Source organism: Chiloscyllium punctatum, chromosome 5 (assembly GCF_047496795.1).
Source record: "Chiloscyllium punctatum isolate Juve2018m chromosome 5, sChiPun1.3, whole genome shotgun sequence".
Lineage (NCBI taxonomy): Eukaryota > Metazoa > Chordata > Chondrichthyes > Orectolobiformes > Hemiscylliidae > Chiloscyllium > Chiloscyllium punctatum.
In genome coordinates this window covers 3,363,144-3,382,931 of record NC_092743.1, presented here as the reverse complement: position 1 = coordinate 3,382,931, position 19,788 = coordinate 3,363,144, and the positions used below count along the sequence as shown (strand labels likewise).

At 44.2% G+C, this 19,788-nt stretch overlaps 1 protein-coding gene across 1 annotated transcript in view; it reads left to right on the top strand.

Annotated features, from left to right (window-relative positions):
* The window catches only part of faim2a (Fas apoptotic inhibitory molecule 2a), a 48,541-nt gene that overhangs the window by 18,568 nt on the left and 10,185 nt on the right, over positions 1–19,788 (top strand). The window contains exons 6-11 of the mRNA XM_072569640.1: positions 556–606; positions 1,453–1,492; positions 5,215–5,252; positions 9,945–10,032; positions 11,699–11,794; positions 18,335–18,388. Coding sequence (XP_072425741.1) covers positions 556–606; positions 1,453–1,492; positions 5,215–5,252; positions 9,945–10,032; positions 11,699–11,794; positions 18,335–18,388 — 367 coding nt within the window. The remainder of the gene's footprint in view (positions 1–555; positions 607–1,452; positions 1,493–5,214; positions 5,253–9,944; positions 10,033–11,698; positions 11,795–18,334; positions 18,389–19,788) is intronic.

The following is a 19,788-nucleotide window of genomic DNA, read 5'->3' as shown; positions in this document are numbered from 1 at the left end:
TAAATTTTTCTATTTGGGCTTCTGTGCTGTACTCCCCTGGTCCATTTGCTGAGCTGCATGTAGAATGCAAAGCACAGAGACACACTGTTTGGCCCAATTTGGCTTTTGTAGATTGTGTAGTGACCCCACTTGAATTTTTCAATCTTGAGCAGGGTGAGGGAGTGGCTGCAGTTCTTACCAATATCTACCTCATCTCCTGTCACTCATCACATTCCTCAAGCCTTTTCTTTGCCAAGATGTCCTTTTATTTTGTTCTAGGACTGTGAATGTTGTTGACAAAACTACTGTATAAATTGCAGCTGACTGTTTGTCCATCCCACTCCCCAGTTGAATGAACCTCTGATTTTCACTGTCCCTGCCCATACATGGGGAGTGTCAGCTTTACAGGGACTTGACTGCCTAGTGGGACCAAAGTTATGGCTTTTTCCATATGCTCTAGGAAGATGGCCAGTTTTTTGTAGATGTTCCTTTAAACTGTTCCCAGAGTTCATGTTTTCATAAATCTATGAATCCTTTGGGAAAGCTGAAGTACTTTTTGCTTTGTTTTCTTTCCAGTGCTGTCTTCATCACCACCTATCTCATTCTTGTCTGCTGTTCCGGAATCAGGTCAGTTCCAACTGAAACCTCTCACAAGCATACACATTGCAACTTGCTGCAGTTTCTCAAAAGTTTCTCGCTCTTCATGCCACTAACTCTGCCACTTATTACAATATCACGTATGCTGATTTGCCCATTGCCTCCCAGTCCCTTCCCTAACCCCACTCTACAGAACTTAACTTTCCCTGGTCCCCTATACAGGGTAGGAGAATTGAAATTGGACATGGATTCAGTTTCGATTCTCAGTTTCATTGGCTGGTTGAGCTCCAGTAATATCCTTTGTGTACAATCAGAGCGACCAGATGGATGATGTTAATAAACCCCTGGCTTCTGTCTAGCCTGTGTTTAAGCTAACATCTGTGGAGAGTGAAACAAGGGTAACATTTTGAATTGGATATGACTCCCCTTCGGGGCTTGTGAATATCACTACTGGGTGCAGGTGAGGTAATATGTGCTGAAACGGAAAGATGGGGGTAATGTTTCATGTTGAATTTGCTCTGACAATAAGTCATTGAGTCGAAACATTAGCCATCGTTACAGCCCGGCTTGTGTACTTTATTCCTCTCATCTATGTTTTGGTCAGCAGTTGTTTTGGAGACCTGGAAACATGCAGCAGATTCAATCTACTCCTGGCTTCTGCTGAACCAACCTAGAAATTATTCTGTTACAACATCACATACACTATCATATGTATAGACATTTGAAAGGGATAGGTTTAACCCATACACCAGGCAGAAAGTTAAACATCTCTGGGATCATTGTTTGTATTTTTGTTCAGGTAGTTTGGTAGATTTTCTTTCTACTGAACTAACATTGTTTTCATTTCTTTCATTCTATTTTGTTATCTTCATGCAGGAGACGCTATCCCTGGAACTTGATTCTGTTGGCAATTTTTGTAAGTGTTGGCAATTATTAGTAAAATTGAAAATGTTTGTATGATTGTGAACATTATCTGTTAAATATCCTGTCATCTTCAGCAATTTCTAAATTCCTAACATTAATGAAGGTTCTGTTCAACCTCAGGTCCATCTTAAAGATTCCATGATGAATTGGAAGAAGAGGTTTCCCAAAACCGCTCCCCTCTATCCCCTCCTCCACCCACCATCCTTTGGTCAATGTTTACTTCACAAAAAGATAATTTAAACATTGCTGCTTGCAAGATCTTGCTGTGCAACTATTGGCTGCCATATTTCCTACACTTAAATAGTGACTTTATTTTAAAACAGTCACTTGCTGCAAAGTGCTTTGGTCACTCTAACATTGATTTGTAATAGAGATGTGGGGCTTCTAAAGCCACATTCAGGTCAACCACGATCTTATCAAGTGGTGGAACAGGCTGGTGGAGCCAAATGGCCTATCCCAACTTTTAGTTCTTGTGTTGTTAGTGGCACTATTGAAATGGAAGTCTTTCTTTGCTAATTTTTTTTTCCATCTCCTCCCACATTTCCACACTCTTGCTTGTTTTCTACCGTCGAGCAACATGAATCAAGGATACTGCCTTTCTATGAGATAGCGCTGGTGGAGTCTTTTGCGCTCACCCAAGAGTGCAGATGGAACCTTGGGTTTAACATTTCCTCTGAAAGGTGACCCCTCCAACTAGGCATACTGAACCCATAGTGGCTTTGCCTCTGGAATGAGGGTGTTACCCACTGAGCTCAGCTGAGCTGTAAGCAGGTTGGTCTTACAGTTTTATGACCAGCAGAATGACTTGCTTGGACTCTACCCCCTGGCCAACAGTTTCACTTACAAGCCTACATGGCTCCAAGCCAAATTGTCTTAATGGTCTCAATAATTTTTTGAGATGACCATTATTCACAGGCTGAAACGATAGGTTTCTTGAACAGTGTGTATTGGAATTGACAAGGGGGCAAGCTATCCTAGATCTGGTCCTGTGTAATGAGACAGGAATAATAACAATGTCATAGTTAGGGATGCTCTTGGAAGGAGCGATGACAGTCTGGTTGAATTTAGAATGCAGGTGGAAAGTGCGAAGATAAGATCCAATACTAGGGTCCTGTGCTTAAACAAGGGAGACTACAATAGCATGAAGGAGGAGTTGGCTAAAGTAGACTGGAAGCAAAGACTTCATGGTGGGACAGTTGACGAACAGTGTAGGACTTTCAAAGCAATTTTTCAAATTGCTCAGGAAAAGTAAAAAGTAACAACTGTAGGAAAAGGGGTAATCTGTCATAGGTGCCTAAGGAAATAAGGGAGGCTATCAAATTGAAAGAGAAGGCATACAAAGTGGCCAAGATCAGTAGGACAATTGGGAAAGCTTTACAGGTCCACGGAAAGCCACAGAAAGAGCTATAAAGAAAAGTAAGGTAAATTATGCAAAAAAAAAACTAGCTCAGAATATTAAACCAGTAAGCAAGAGTTTCTATGATTATATAAAACTAGAGTGGCTAAAATACATATTGGTCCTTTAGAGTATGAGAAGGGGGATTCAGTCATGGGATATGAGGTAATGGCCGAGGCATTGAATAGGTATTTTGTGTCGGTCTTCACAGTGGAGGACCCAAATGACGTGCCAATAATTGACAAAGAGAGAAAGGCGGGTGAGGACCCGGAAACAATCATCATGAAAGAGGTAGTGTTGAGCAAACTAATGGAGCTAAGGGTAGACAAGTGTCCTCGTCCTGATGGAATGTATCACAAGGTACGAAAAGAGATGACGGGAGAAATAGCAAATGCACTTGTGGTAACTTTCCAAAATTCACTGGTCTCTGGGGCAGTTCCAGCAGGTTGGAAAACGGCAAATGTGATGCCATTTTTTAAAAAGGCAGGGAGACAAAAGATGGGGAATTATAGACCAGTTAGCTTAACTTCTGTATTGGGGAAGGACCTAGTTTAAGTGAGTGGGCAAAGGTCTGGCAGGTGGAGTACAATGTTGATAAATGTGAAGTCATCCATTTCAGTAGGAATACCAGAATAAAGGATTATTACCTGAATGTTAAGAAATTGCAGCACACTGCTGTGCAGAGGGACCCGAGTGTCCTCGTGCATGAATCACAGAAGGTTGGTCTGCAGGTACAACAGGTAATTACAAAGGCAAATGGAATTTTGTCCTTCATCACTATACGGATTAAGTTTAAAAGCAGGGAGGTTATGTTGTAGCTGCACAAGGTGCTGGTGAGGCCACACCTGGAGTACTGTGTGCAGTTTTGGCCTCCTTAAGAAAGGATGTACTGGCACTGGAGGGGGTGCAGAGGAAGTTCACAAGGTTGATTCCGGAGTTCAGGGGTTGGCTTTGAGGAGAGACTGAGTAGACAAGTATTGTGTTCTTTGGAATTTAGAAGAATGAGAGGAGATCTTATAGAAACATATAAAATTATGAAGAGAATAGATAAAGTAGAAGTAGAAAGGATGTTTCCACTGGCAGGTGAAACTAGGACAAGAGGGCATAGCCTCAAAATTAGAGTGAGCAGATTTAGGACCGAATTAAGAAGGAACTTCTTCATCCAGAGAGTTGTGAATCTATGGAAGTGAAGTGGTTGAGGCTTCCTCAGTAAATGTTTTTAAAGCTGAGGTAGATAATTTTTTGAACAGTCAAGAAATTAAGGGTTACAGTGAGTGGGTGGGTAAGTGGAGCTGAGGCCGTGAATAGATTAGCCATAAATCTTATTGAATGGCAGAGCAGGCTCGACAGACTTAGATGGCCTACTCCTGCTCTTCGTTCTTATTTATTTTCACCACAGTGGCATTTTATACATGTCAGTGCAGCAAACTTGGGCACCTTATCCTGGACTAGACCCTAGAGACTGAGAGTTCCCAACTCGTTAAGACATATTGGGTGATTTCTGGTCTTGTGTGGGAGAAATCAGCCAGCTAACTGTTGAATTGACCCCTGTTGGGTAACTAATGTCCTTCAATGGCAGGGACCTGCTATCTCAATATGTTTGACTGATAAGTGGCTGTAGTGAATGACTCAACCCCTCAGGGAAATAATCACTTCATCCCTAGAACAAGGTAGAATATGATGTAAAAATCTAGCCATATCACCTCATTCTCTTCTCCCTGACTAATCTTTTGATTTATTCACTCATGGGACGTGGACATCACTGGTTGGCCAGCATTTATTGCCCATCTCTCGTTGCCCTTGGGAATTTAATGGTGAGCTGCCTTCTTGAACCACTTCAGTCCATGTGCTGTAGGTAGACCCACAGTGCCCTGAGGGAGGGAATTCCAGGATATTGAGCCAGCGACATTGAAGAAATAACAAAAAGTTTCCAGGTCAGGATGGTGAGTGGTTTGGAGGGGAACTTGCAGGGAGTGGTGTTCCCTTGTATCTGCTGCCCTTGTCCTTCGAGATGGAATTGGATGTGGGTTTGGAAGGTGCTGCCTGAGGATCTTTGGTGAATTTCTGCAGTGCATGTTGTAGATAGTAGACACTGCTGCTACTGAGCATCGGTGGGGGAGGGAGTGGATGTTTGTGGATGTGGTGTCAATCAAGTGGGGGCTGCTTTGTCCTGGATGGTGTCTAGCTTCTTGAGTGTTGTTGGAGCTGCACCCAGCATTACTGTTTGTGAGAACCCATTGAAGTTTGACTAAATGATTGAATTTCAGTGAATTTGAGCTTTTCCCTTTGTCTGATGTGGTCTTTCCATCTCTCCTCAGACTCTGGGCATGTCATACATGGCAGGGATGCTTACCACGTAAGAGTTTTTATAAAACACAATTTCTCACACAATGTTAGAAAACGTTATATCCAGGCCATTAATGGGAACGCTGCAGGAGGAAGCGAGAGAAATCCATCAGGCAGAGAATGTAAGAGGTGCATGAATTGGTCATACCAGCTCCACAATACACTGATATCATGGCAATCTTCTATTGTGACATTATTTTCCTGAACTCTCCCCAGATCCCTTAATGTTTGTAATCTGTAAAAGTCTCTTAATCTCAGTCTTGAACACACTCAATGGCTGATACTCCAAACTCTGGGTCAGCAAATGTCAAAAGTTCACAGCCCTCTGAAGAAATTCATCCTCCTTTTAAGCCATCAATGGCCTACCCGCTTAAACTCTGTCTACTGATTCTAGACTCCCCAGGCAGGGGGAAACATCCTTCCTGCATCCAGCATGTCGTGCCCTGTAAGAAATTTGTACGTTTGAATTAGATCACCTCCCCTCCTTCTAAACTCCAGCGAATATAGAGTCAGTCTCTTCACTCCTTCCTCCTTGGTCAATCTCTCCATCCCACAAATTAGTCTATAGAACCTTTATTTTGCTTCCTGTATGGCAAATATGTCTTTTTTCAGATAAGGAGACTAAATCTGCACACAATACTCCAAGTGCGATCTCACCAAGCATCTATATAACTGCACCAAGACGTATTTACTTTGCACATCAAAGCAAAATACTACAGATGCTGGAAATTTGAAACAAAAATGGAGAACACTGGAGAAACTCAGCAGGTCTGGCCACATCTTTGAAAAGACAAACAGAATTAATCTTTTGAGTTCAGTGTGACTTATTCAGAACTGAAACGTTACTTTTAAACTCAAGTCCTTTATAGTAAAGATCGGCATACCATTTGCTGCCTTAATTGCCTTCTGTCCCTGCATATTAACTTTCAGTGATCCATGAACAAGGGCACCTAACTCCATTTGAAATTCAACATTCCCCAGAAGAAATACTCCTGTTTCTCCACATTGTATTCCATCTCCTGGACTGTGTTGAACTCTGTCAAAAGTGCAGCCATCTGTGAAGAGAAATCTGAGTTGATGTTTCGGGTCTGGTAACCCCTTGGTTACCAGACCCAAAATATTAACTCTGATTTCTCTTCACAGATGCAGCCTGATGACCTTTTCCAGCAACTTCTGTATTTGTTTCTGATTTACAGCATATGCAGTCCTTTTGGTTTTTATTTGGCCTGTATCATTGTGCCTCATAATCTTACACACCTCTATAAGGTCAACCATCACTGCTCCAATAGAAACAACCCCAGCCTATTTGATCTTCCCGCAAACCTCAGACCTTCCAGCTCAAGCAACGTGCTGGTAAATCTGCTCTGCACCCTCTCTCATGCAATCACATCCTTCCTATAATGTGGTGACCAGAACTGCACACAGTACTCCTGTTGTGGCCTAGCCAGTGGTTTACACAGTTCTAGCATAATCTCCCTCATCCTGTACTGTATGCCTTGTCTAATAAAGGCAAGTATATCTATCTATCTATCTATCCTGCTACCTTCAGGGAGCTGTGGATGTGCATGCCAAGGTCCTTCTGATCTTCAGTATTTTCCAGGCTTCTACCTTTTAATATTGTAATCCTTTGCCTGGTGAATATGAAATTTAAATTTAGTGAAAATCTCAAATAAAATATTATCTAATGGCCACCATGTCAATTATAAAAATGCACTGAGTTCATGAATTTTCTTGAAGTAAGAAAATCTGCCGTCTTTACTAGGTCTTGTCTACATGTGACTCCAGACTCAGCAATACAATGGACTAAGTAACTGCCATCTGGACAATTAGGGCTGTGCAATAAATTATGGCCTGGCCTGTCCCTTAAGAATAAAGAAAATAATCACCTCTAATTTCCTGATCGATATTGTGATTTACATTATCACTGCTATTTGGTGGCTTATGGACAACTCCCAGCAGAGCTTTCTGCCCCTTGCTGTTACTTCATTCCACGCAAACTGATTCAACATTGTGAGCTTTAAAACTCGGGGCATCTCTTACAAGTATTAATGTATCTTTAATTAATTAACGGAGCTATCCTACTTCCTTTTGCCACCTCCCTGTCAATGATTCCCTACACACTTAAGTGGTTGCAACCACTGGGAGGTCCGTGTATGCTGATTCACATGTGGACACTGGATCCGAAAACTGCTGCTATCCACAGACCTTGGAGGAAGTATTAGAGGGAATGTAGCTCCTGTCCTTCCTAAATATCATTATGGATTTTCAGGTCCCTGTTTTGTTTTCCTTGTAACCACATCTCTGTTCCCTCCGTGACTACCTGGTCAGGTCCAGGCCCCCCAACAAACCACCCTCCCGTCCTGGCACCCTCCCCTGCCAATGCAGGAATTGCAAAACCTGCGCCCACACCTCCTCCCTCACCACCATCCAAGGCTCCAAAGGAGCCTTCCACATCCATCAAAGTTTCACCTGCACATCCACCAATGTAATTTACTATATCTGTTGCTCCTGATACGGTCTCCTCTACATGGGGGAGACTGGATGCCTTCTCGCAGAGCACTTCAGGGAACATCTCTGGGACACCCGCACCAGTCAACCACACCGCCCTGTGGCTGAACATTTCAACTCCCCCTCCCACTCTGCCGAGGACATGGAGGTCCTGGGCCTCCTTCACCGCCGCTCCCTCACCACCAGACGCCTGGAGGAAGAACGCCTCATCTTCTGCCTCAGAACACTTCAACCCCAGGGCATCAATGTGGACTTCAACAGTTTCCTCATTTCCCCTCCCCCCACTTTACTTCAGTTTCCACCTTCCAGCCCAGCAATGTCCCCATGACCTGTCCTACCTGCCTATTTTCCTTTCCACCTATCCACTCCACCCTCTTTCCCCCCCCCCCACCCCTCACCGACCTATCACCTTCATTCCCACCCCCATTCACCTCTGGTACTTCTTTCTCACTCTTGGACTTGCACACTTTCTCACTCTCATGTCCGTTCTCTCGTGGTTCCTCTCTCTTACTCCCATGTCCATTCTCGCATTCATTCTCACTCCCACGCACTTTCTTGCACCTGCACCAGCTCTCGTACGCTCTCTATCTCGGTCCATCTCCCCCCCCCCCCCCCCCTCCCCCATTTATCTCTCCACCCTGGAGGCTTCCTGCCTGTATTCCTGATGAAGGGCTTTTGCCTGAAACGTCGACTTTCCTGCTCCTCGGATGCTGCCTGACTGCTGTGCTTTTCCAGCACCACTCTAATTCTAATCTAAACTCTGGTTTCCACCATCTGCAGTCCTCACCTTTGCCTAACAATGGATTCATGGCCATCAGATGTGTTGAATTCAAATTCCACCATCTGCCATGGTGGGATTCATGCATCACCTGGGTCTCAAGATTAACAAGATTATTCTTGATGAAGGGCTCTGGCCGGAAATGTCGATTTTCCTGCTCCTTGGATGCTGCCTGACCTGCTGTGTTTTTCCAGCACCACACTCTCAACTCTCAAGATTAACAGTTGAGTGCTGATAGCTCTGATAATTTTGAACCAAAAGCTCTTTGAGCTGCAAACCCTTACCACAGATTGCTGTGGCATCCAGGAGAGCCTACGTCCTGTAGCAGTAACACATCCCCTGCCCTGCATCATTATTGTGTTCATGAGGTTTACTTATTTAAATTACTTTCCCCTTCTCATTAAACTCTCTTCACTCACCCAACTCCTTCACACTCTGTGCAGTCAGCAGGCATGGGGAAATCTCTGTCTTTAGACTTTGAAAAGCAACAGGTCAGCTCTGAGAAAACAGAAAAACTGAGGGAGAATCTGCTCCAATCCCACAACCCACCGTGATCACTGTGCTGCTCTAACTCTGACCTGTCGTGCAAAGTTTTACTCTGTCTCTCTCTCTCACACACACAAACACAAACACACTTTTACTCTGTCTCTCTCTCTCTCTCTCTCTCTCTCTCTCACTCACACTTCCTTGCCACGCTGTGTCCCCCACACACTCACTCTCTCCCCCCCACACACTCGCTTTCTCCACCCGCACATTTTCACTTACCACACTCTTTCTCACTTTCATGTTCTTTCTCACTCTTGGACTTGCACACTTTTTTACTCTCATGTCCGTCCTCTCGTGGTTCCTCTCTCTTACTCACATGCCCATTCTTGCATTCATTCTCACTCCCACGCACTTTCTTGCTCTTGCACCTGCACCAGCTCTCGTATGCTCTGTCTCGCTCCCATGCCCTGTCTTTCTCTCTCTCTCTCTCTCTCCTGTGCTAGCTTTCACTCCTGCACATGCACTCATGCTCACTCCTGCGCTCTTTCTTGCTGTCGCATTTGCTCCTGTGCTTTCTGCCTCGTGTGCGCGCACGTGCACACACACGGTCTCATCATTTCGAGCACCCAAAGGTGTTAGTACAATTGTGGTAGGGTCCAGACCAAGTCGGCAATATCTTAAGCATGGAGCCGTTCCTTAAATGGTAATATCAAATGTTATTCGCACAAGGAGAAGAATGGATCTGTAACACTTTTCCCCATAAAACTGTTAAAGCTAGGGCTCCACTGATAGTTTCAAAAGTGAAATGATATGCAGAACCTGGGTTGAGGCGATCACTGGTTTAACTACATAAACATTTTTATTTGATCATTTTAATCTCTGACTGTCTTGATAAGTAAGTATTAAGTCATCTGCTTATTGTCTCCCTAGTTACCATAACACAAAGAGCGTGATGATTTGCATTGGGATCACTGCCTTAGTCTGTCTTGCAGTCAGCATCTTCTCCTTCCAGACAAGGGTACGTTGTACATTTTTCGTTATGGATATGGTAATCACTACTACACTTATTTCCCAGCCACTGTTGTCTTGAATTCATGGATTTGCCAAGTCTCATCCAAGGCAAGGTCATAATGGTAGAGAGGCGGAGCCACACCACTGGAGGGTCAGTGCTGAGGGAGCGCTGAACTGTCGCAGGGTCAGCGCTGAGGGAGCGCCGCACTGCTGGAGGGTCAGTGCTAAGGGAGTGCCGAACTGTCGCAGGGTCAGCGCTGAGGGAGCGCCGCACTGCTGGAGGGTCAACGCTGAGAGAGTGGCGCACTGTTGGAGGGTCAGCGCTGAGGGAGTGCCAAACTGTCGGAGGGTCAGCGCTGAGGAGCGCCGCATTGTCAGAGGGTCAGCGCTGAGGGAGCGTCGGAGGGTCAGCGCTGAGGGAGCGCCGCACTGTTGGAGGGTCAACGCTGAGGGAGCGGCGCACTGTTGGAGGGTCAGCGCTGAGGGAGTGCCGCATTGTCGGAGGGTCAGTGAAACAACGTCCCACATCTGTATCAAGCCATTAATAATCTTATGTATTTCAAAAAAATCTCCTCTCATTCTTCAAATCTCCAATGAGTACAGGCCCAACCTACTCAATCTGTCCTCATAAGGCAGTCCCTCCAAACTGGAATCAACCTAATGAACCTTCTGTGTACTGACTCCAATTCTAGTGTATCTTTCATAGGCAAGGGCCCAAAGCATTTGCAATATTCATGTTTGTAGTTTAGTTCATGCCTTGGATAGTTTTTACAAGACATTCCATTGGCAACAGTACATTCACTGTATCACTAAGGGAATAGCTCACTGTTGATGGATCAGTACTGACAGATGTCCACATTGTTGGGCATCATAGCCCTATCTCCCCTCTCAATATTGAAGATTTTGTTTCCCCACTGATTTGAACATTTGCTGATGAACCAATACTACCAGAACAGGTAAACTGTCCATTTAGCTTGATGCCATGTGTGAGATCTTTCTGTACAAAAATGACTTTGTAACAACATCTGTGCCCAGGAGGGATCAAAGTAATAGTTAACGCACAGGTGCTTGGTAATTCTTGATTAGGGAATGAATGAGATTGTGGAAATTGGCCAGTCAACTTCCAAGTCCCATCAGCCACTAGGACAAGGGCAGCATATAGATGGGAACACCACCATAAGTCCCCTCATCATCCTGACTTGGAAATGTTGCTGGGTAGGAATGCCCTCCATTACAAAACTCTGGGTCTACCTACAGCACGTGAGCTATATTGGTTCAAGAAGGCAGCTCACCACCACCTTCTCAAGGGCAAATGGACCAGGTAATGAATGCTGTTCCATCCAGCAACTCCCACATCTTGGGAATGAATAAAAAAAATCTGGAAAAGAGAGGGGACAGGAAGAGGGAGATAAGGAATTGGAAGGGGATTGACAATGGCCAGGGAAGAGAAAAGAGTTGGTCAGGAATTGTAGAGAGGAGAGGTGGGTAGAGGTCAGGGAAGTTGAAGGATTGGGAGAGGAAGGTGGAAGGTTTTTAGAGCCAGAGAACCAGGATGATGAGCTCCTGATGTCTGGTTTTAACCATCCTCTCTCTCAGCCTCTTTGTTATTTACTGAAACATTGGAGCCTTTAGTTGGGGAAATCTCTCATGTTGACTGATGCTTTTTGTTGCAGTTTGACTTCACCTCCTGCCAAGGGCTGATGTTCGGACTGTTGATGGTATTGTTTATTACTGGAATAGTAATGGTCTTTACTGCTCCATTTGGATATGTAAGTAAATAACCTGGCCACAGGTCAGTTTCCTATGATGTGGATACGATATTATTGTGGTTATGAACATTGACACTATAGTCAATAGTAAACAGACTCTGAATTTTATGAGCTAGAAATGCTTATCTATTCAGAAAATTATTTAAAAATTGAACATTTTACCTAAATTAATCTAGAGACATGAGTATTGCTTGCAGGGTTAGTATTTATTCCTGATCCTTAGAAGGTGATAGTCAGCCATTTTACTGAACTGCTCATAATGATCATAGACTGAGTGGCAGCTTTAATATGTGAGTGATTCTGGTCAATGCCAGTATTAATGGAAGAAGGAATAATACTAATACATAAATTGGATGAGATTGATTGATAGATTCTTGTTGACTAAGGTGCCAATGGATATAAAAGTGTAAGAAATATAAGAAGGACATGGGCCATCAAGTATTCTCCAGCATTCAATCAGATCATAGCTGCTCTGTTGTGACCTTAAACTCCACATTTCCTGTCTGTTTTCCCCCATCATTACCCTTGACTCTATTATAAATCGGAAATCCTTCTGATTCAGTTTGAATTTATTGTGCCCAGCCTCATTGCTTCCTGCAAAAGAGAATTCCACAGACAAATGAACCTCAGAGAGGCAAAAAAATCTCCCTTTAAATCCTTCTTAAATAAATTAAACCCCTTATTTTGAAACTATGCCCCCAAGTTCTGGACTCCCTCACAAGGTGAAGCATCCTCTCAGGATCTACCTTGTCAAATCTTCATAGATATTTCACATTTCAATAGACAATAGATGCAGGAGTAGGCCATTCTGCCCTTTGAGCCTGCACCACCATTCGATATGATCATGGCTGATCATCCTTAATCAGTATCCTGTTCCTGCCTTATCTCCATACCCCTTGATTCCACTATCCTTGAGAGCTCTATCCAACTCTTTCTTAAATGAATCCAGAGACTGGGCCTCCACTACCCTCTGGGGCAGAGCATTCCACACAGCCACCACTCTCTGGGTGAAGAAGTGTCTCCTCATCTCTGTCCTAAATGGTCTACCCGGTATTTTTAAGCTGTGTCCTCTGGTTCGGCACTCACCCATCAGCGTAAACATGTTTCCTGCCTCCAGAGTGTCCAATCCTTTAATAATCTTGTATGTCTCAATCAGATCCCCTCTCAGTCTTCTAAACTCAAGGGTATACAAGCCCAGTCGCTCCAATCTTTCAGCGTAAGGTAGTCCCGCCATTCCAGGAATTGACCTCATGAATCTACGCTGCACTCCCTCAATAGCCAGAATGTCTTTCCTCAAATTTGGAGACCAGAATTGCACACCCATCATTCTTCTCTGCTCCATTGTGTGCACACTCAACCAGTTTATCCGTTCCATTTAAGGCAATTGCTCCATTCCAGGCTTAGTGAACCAGAGCAAGGAGTACTCCGTGCAGTCTCACTGAAACCATGTACACTGTAACAAAACTTCCCTAACTTTTCAAGGCAAACCTTCCTTTGTGTGCTAGCATTTTGTCGTTTCTGTATATGGGCAGCCACATCCTTCTGTACTACAGCATTCTGCATTCTCTCTTCATTTAAATAATATGTTGTTTTCCAATCTTCCTGGCTGAATGAATAACCTCACATTTTGCCACATTATAATCTATCTGCCATATTTTTGCCCACTTACCTAACCTATACCCACTACATAGTATTTGTGTGCTCCACACAACTTGCATTCTTACCTATCTTTGAGTGAGCTGGACTGCAGGTTTGCAGTGCAGTGACACCAATAGCACAGGTTCAATTCCTGTCCTGGCTGAGCTTCACAATAACTGTCTCTCAGCATTGCCTGAGGTACCGTGATCCTCGGGTTAAATTCACCACCAGTCATCTCTAGTGAGTGATCTCTGGTACTCTGTGACTTTACTTTTGTTTTTGTGACATCAGCAAATTTGGCTGTAACACAGTCAGTCACTATTACAGGTGTAAATAGTTGAGGGACTAGGACAGATCCATGTAGTACACATGAGTTAAGACAAGACCCCTTTATTATGACTGTGTTTCATGTTCATCAGCAACTCCTTCATCATGTGAACATAAAATGCCAAACATTGTGAGCTCTTAACATGTGTATTAACCTTTTATGTGGCATTTTATTTTCTCTTGTTCTGGACACCCTTGCCATCTGTACCACTCATTCCTCATTCCCCCGTGTCAACCTCCTCTACGTTCTAGAGAAGAGTCAATTGGACTCGAAACATTAACTGTGTTTCTGTCTCTTTCCACAGATGTTGCCAGACCTGCTGAGTTTCTCCAGCACTATCTCTTTTTATTTCATATTTAGTTCTGCCCCATGCTGCTTCTGGCATGCCCTCCTTCACTCTCCATTGATTCAGGGTTAATCCCCTAGTTTGATGGCAATGATAGACTGAGTGATATGTCACTTTTCAAGATGCCACTATTTCTTTCTCCAAGTTCTCTATCTTCTCTATCCTTCTCCACAGTATTGTACTCCAACACAATCTGTGACCTCAGGCCAATACTGTGGAGAAGGACATGGAAGTTAGAGAACTTGGAGAAAGAAATAGTGATATCTTGAAAAGTGTCCATGCTACAAAGAAGTCGGTGCTGGTCATCTTAAAGTGCAAAGGTGTATAAATCCCTGGGACCTGATCAGGTGTACCCCAGAACTTTGTGGGAAACTAGGGAAGTGATTGCTGGGCCCCTTGCTGAGAAGTTTGTACTATTGATAGTCACAGGAGAGTTGTTAGAAGATTGGAGGCTGGCTGAAGTGATGTCATTATTTAAGAAAGATCGTAAGGAAAAGCCAAGGAACTATAGACCGGTGAGCCTGACATTGGTGGTGGGAATGTTGTTGGAGGGAATTCTGACGGACAGGATGTACATGTATTTGGAAAGGCAAGGACTGATTAGGGTTAGTCAACATGGCTTTGTGTATGGGAAACCGTGTCTCACTGACTTGATTGAGGTTTTTGAAGAACTGACAGAGAAGACTGATGAAGGTGGCTTGGTGGACATTGTATGTATGGACTTTAAGGTGTCTGACAAGGTTCCCCATGGGAAACTGGTTAGCAAAATTAGATTATATAGAATCCAGGGAGAGCTAGCCATTTGCATACAAAATTGGCTTGAAGGTAGGAGACAGAGGTGGTGGTGGAGGAGGATTGCTTTTCGGACTGGAGGCCTGTGATCAGCAGTGTGCTGCAAGGATCGGTGATGGGTTCGTTGTTTTCTGTCATTTATATAAAAGATTTGGATGTGAATATAGGAGGTATGGTTAGGAAATTTGCAAATTACCCCAAAATTGGTGGTATAGTGGACAGCAAAGAACATTTTCTCTGAGTACAACGGGATCTTGATCAGATGGTTAAATGGGCTGAGGAATGGCAGATGGAGTTTAATTTAGATAAATGTGAGGTGCTGCATTTCTGTAAGGCAAATCAGGGCAGGGCTCATACACCGAATGGCAAGGTCCTGGGGAGAGTTGCTGAACAATGAGACCTTGGTGTGCAGGTTCATAATTCCTTGAAAGTAGAGTTGCAGGTTGACAGGAGAGTGAAGAAGGCTCTTGGTACACTTGCCTTTATTGGTCAGTGCATTCAGTATAGGAGTTGAGGTCATGTTGCGGCTATACAGGACATTACTTAGGTCACTTTTGGAATACTGCATTCAACACTGGATTCCCTGTTATAGGAAAGATGTTGTGAAACTTGAAAGGGTTCAGAAAAGATTTACAAGGATGTTGCCAGGGTTGGAGGATCTAAGCTATAGGGAGAGGCTGAACAGGCTGTTTTCCCTGGAGCGTTGGAGGCTGAGGGGTGACCTTATAGAGGTTTATAAAATCATGAGGGGCATGGTTAGGATAAATAGACAAAGTCTTTTCCCTGGGGTGGGGAAGTGCAGAACTCGAGGCCATAGGTTTAGAGTGAGAGGGGAAAGATATAAAAGAGGCCGAAGGGGCAATACAGAGGGTGGTATGTGTATGGGAGGAGCTGCCAGAGAAAGTGGTGGAGACTTGTCCAATTACAACATTTAAAAGGCATCTGAATGGGTATATGAATAGGAAGGGTTTGGAGAGATATGGGCTGCGTGCTGGCAAATGGGACCAGATTAATTTAGGATATCTGGTCGGCATGGACGAGTTGGACCGAAGGGTCTGTTTCTGTGCTGTACCTCTGTGATTCCTTGACTGAGTGTTAGTAGTGGTGGGTGTGAACATTAAAGGTTGAGGAATGGATCAAGCAGCCTTTGTGATTCTGTCTTTCAAGGTAACCCCGCGCTGTTCATAGTCCCCCTGTAAAACCTTTTTCCTGTTCCTGCCTGTGAAGTTGATACCCACAAGGACAGCAAAAATGGATCCTTTTCCTCCCACTCCCAAATTCCACTGCAGGCCTGAGAGCTATTGATGGTACTGGCAGGCAACACTGGGCTGTCACACTGGGCTACAAAGAATTGACTCTAGACCCTGAACTATACTAACCATTTCAACAGCAACATTCCTTTTCATTCTGTCCATTTGAATGTTTTCCTTCCCCTCAGCATTGTGTACGCTCATTCTCTCTGCAGCTCCAAGCTGCAAGAATCTGAAATCTTTTCGGAAAATGAGGGGCTAAGGCTGGGATCTGCACACCAGCCTTGCTTGTAATCACACCAGACCCTGATCATCAGCCCAATTCCAAAATGACCTGATAAAAGTGGTGTGACTGCTTTCTGGAACAAATCTCCCTGTTGCATCTCCGTGTCCAAAGCTCAGAGTCCCCCTCATTAACTGTGACAGAGGTTCCTTGGGCTGCAGACAGCCGACTGGAGATGAGGTTGTTGTGGGTTCCCTGGTGTATAGAAACATAGAACATAGAAAAATACAGCGCAGTACAGGCCCTTCGGCCCTCGATGTTGCGCTGACTGAAGCCTACCTAACCTACACTAGCCCAATAACCTCCATATGCTTATCCAATGCCCGCTTGAATGACCATAAAGAGGGAGAGTCCACCACTGATACTGGCAGGGCATTCCATGAACTCTCAACCCGCTGAGTAAAGAATCTACCCCTAACATCTGGCCTATACTAACCTCCCCTTAATTTAAAGCTATGTCCCCGAGTAACAGCTGACTCCATACGCGGAAAAAGGTTCTCACTGTCAACCCAATCTAAACCCCTAATCATCTTGTACACCTCTATCAAATCTCCCCTAAACCTTCTTTTCTCCAATGAGAACAGCCCCAAGTGCCTCAGCCTTTCCTCATACGATCTTCCTACCATACCGGGCAACATCCTGGTAAACCTCCTCTGCACCTGTTCCAGTGCCTCCACATCCTTCCTATAGTATGGTGACCAGAACTGTACACAATACTCCAGATAAGGCCGCACCAGAGTCTTATACAACTGCAACATGACCTCAGGACTCCGGAACTCAATTCCTCTACCAATAAAGCCCAGTACGCTATATGCCTTCTTCACCGCACTATTTAACTGGGTGGCAACTTTCAGAGATCTGTGTACATGGACACCAAGATCCCTCTGCTCATCCACACTACCAAGTAGCCTACCATTAGCCCAGTAATCCATCTTCTTGTTACTCCTACCAAAGTGAATGACTTCACACTTAGCTACATTGAACTCCATGTATGGATCTAAGACAGACAGAATGCTCATAAATTAGATTCCTTTTCCCCAGAGACATGATCCATTCACCTGTGTATCCACTTCTTAGTTACACCTTACAATCAGGAGGTCTTTCAGCCCATTGCACTTGTGCTGGCTCTTTGTAAAAGAATGATCCAATTCATTCATCTTCTGCTTTTCTTTGTCCTTCTGCAAACTCCAAACCATCCCACCCCCCCGACTCCCCCAATCCAGTCCCAAGACAGAAGGTTATTATTGGATTTGTTTCTACTCTCCTTCCTTGCAGCCCTTTTATGTAACTCCCTATTGTGTAAAAGAAAATTTTGCATCATCTTTATCTCTGACTCTTTTGTAAATTACCTTAACTCTGTCCTCTAGTTACTGCCCCTCCTGCTACAGGAAATAATCTCTCCATGATTTTACACTCCGCAAAATCACGGAGACAGCTTCTGCAATCTGTCCACAATTGCTGAAGTCCTTCCTCACCCCCAATATTCTGTTAAATTCCTTCCTCGCTCACTGTGAGGCCATGAAAACCTTCCCAGAATTGGACACGGTTCTCCAGCCAAGGCACCAAAGTCATAATTAATGCAAATATATTCTTAAAGAAAGGAAATGTACTTTAAAATCTTATTCCCTGGTCTTCTGTCAATGGACTGTTCTCCTCATGTCTTCTGCAAAAGCATTCGTCAGTGACTGCAACCACACAATGATATGGTCTGGGCCTGACTAACACTGTTACATTGAAGAGCAGTGTGTTTATTGGGTGAATGGCCTTCCCTGGTTGCATGCTAATTGTCTGGTCCTCTACTCAGACCTGATCAACACTCCCACACTTCCAGGGAACACATAAGGAGTTTAAACTGCAAAGAACAGACTAGTAGTAACGGGTTACTGTGCTACTTTCTTTTCAGCTTCCTTGGTTACAGACATTTTATGCTGGACTTGGAGCCCTCGTCTTCACCATGGTAAAGAAATTATATTCTTCTTTTTCACAAGTGAGGTTTGAGAAGCCAAGATGTTGGATTCCAGTTTGCTTCAGTGTTGTCTTGTCCTGTTACTGGGGATTGGTAGGTGAAAGGTTCTACTACCAGCAGCAAAGATTCTTACAGTTCCTTACACAGATGTGGGCAAACCGGGAGGTATTGGGATGCTTTCAGGCTGTAGCTTGGAATATGAGGATTATTGAACGGGATCATGCTTTCAAAGCAGTCCTTCTTGCCCCCACCACCTGCAGACGACCAGCCCCTGTGAAAGAATAGATGGAAATTTCTGTTAGAAGGGTCCTGCCGTTGCAGCCAAGAGGAACTTGTCTGAACATAGTGTTTTTTCAGTTAAATGAAAGCTTGGGTGATGCTGATTGGTTTGTGTGCCATAGAGATACATCAGTCAGAGTCAACTTGTCTTTTTGGTATTTATACCAGTTTTTGTTGTAACTGTTCCTTGATGTAATCTCCATGACACAGCCTTCACCAATCAGAACCCACTTGCCAGACTTTAAGCACCCTATTTCTATAGAAATTGTTGTTCCCTTTAAAATGGGTTAGTTTTGCCTCTGTCCTAATGAATGCAGGATGAACAGCTTGACAGCATGCCTCTTTTTTCTCCCCCCAGCAATACTTAAGATTGGAAAGTAGGAAGCTCTGGGAGTGAGGAACTCCATTGCAGTTCTAGTCACAGCCACCTGGAGCACCTTTTCTAGTTTGGTTTCATTCATGGAGTGTGGCATCACTTGCTGGCCAGATTTACTGCTTGTTCCTAGTTTCCATTGAGAAGGGGGTGGTGGTGAACTGCCTTCTTGAACCGCTGCAGTTCATGTAGTGCAAGTACATTCACAATGCCCTTAGGGAGGGAGTTCCAGGATTCTGACCCAGCAACACTGAAGGAATGACAATATATTTTCAACTCAGGATAGTATGGGGTTGGAAGGGAACTTCTGTTTGGTAGTGGTGTTCACATGTATCTGCTGACCTTGTCCTTGTAGGAGGCAGAGCCTCTGGGTTTGGAAGGTACTGAAGAGTCTTGGTGAGTTTCTGCAGTGCAGCTTGTAGGTGGTACACACTGCTGCGACTGAGTGTCCGTGATGGAGAGAGGGGATGCCCATGAAGCAACTGTTTTCTTGTGAATGATTTACTTTTATTCATGGGGCACGGGGGTGTCGCTAGTTAGGCCAGCAATCATTGTCTATCCTTAATTGCCCAGAGGAGAGTTGAGAGTCAACCACATTGCTGTGAGTCTGGAGTCAAGTGTAGGCCAGACTGGGTGAAGATGGCAGCTTCCTTAAAGGACATGAGGGACTGAGATGGGGTTTTTCATGATAATCGACAATAATTTCATAGTCGCTATTAAACTTTTATTCCAGATTTTT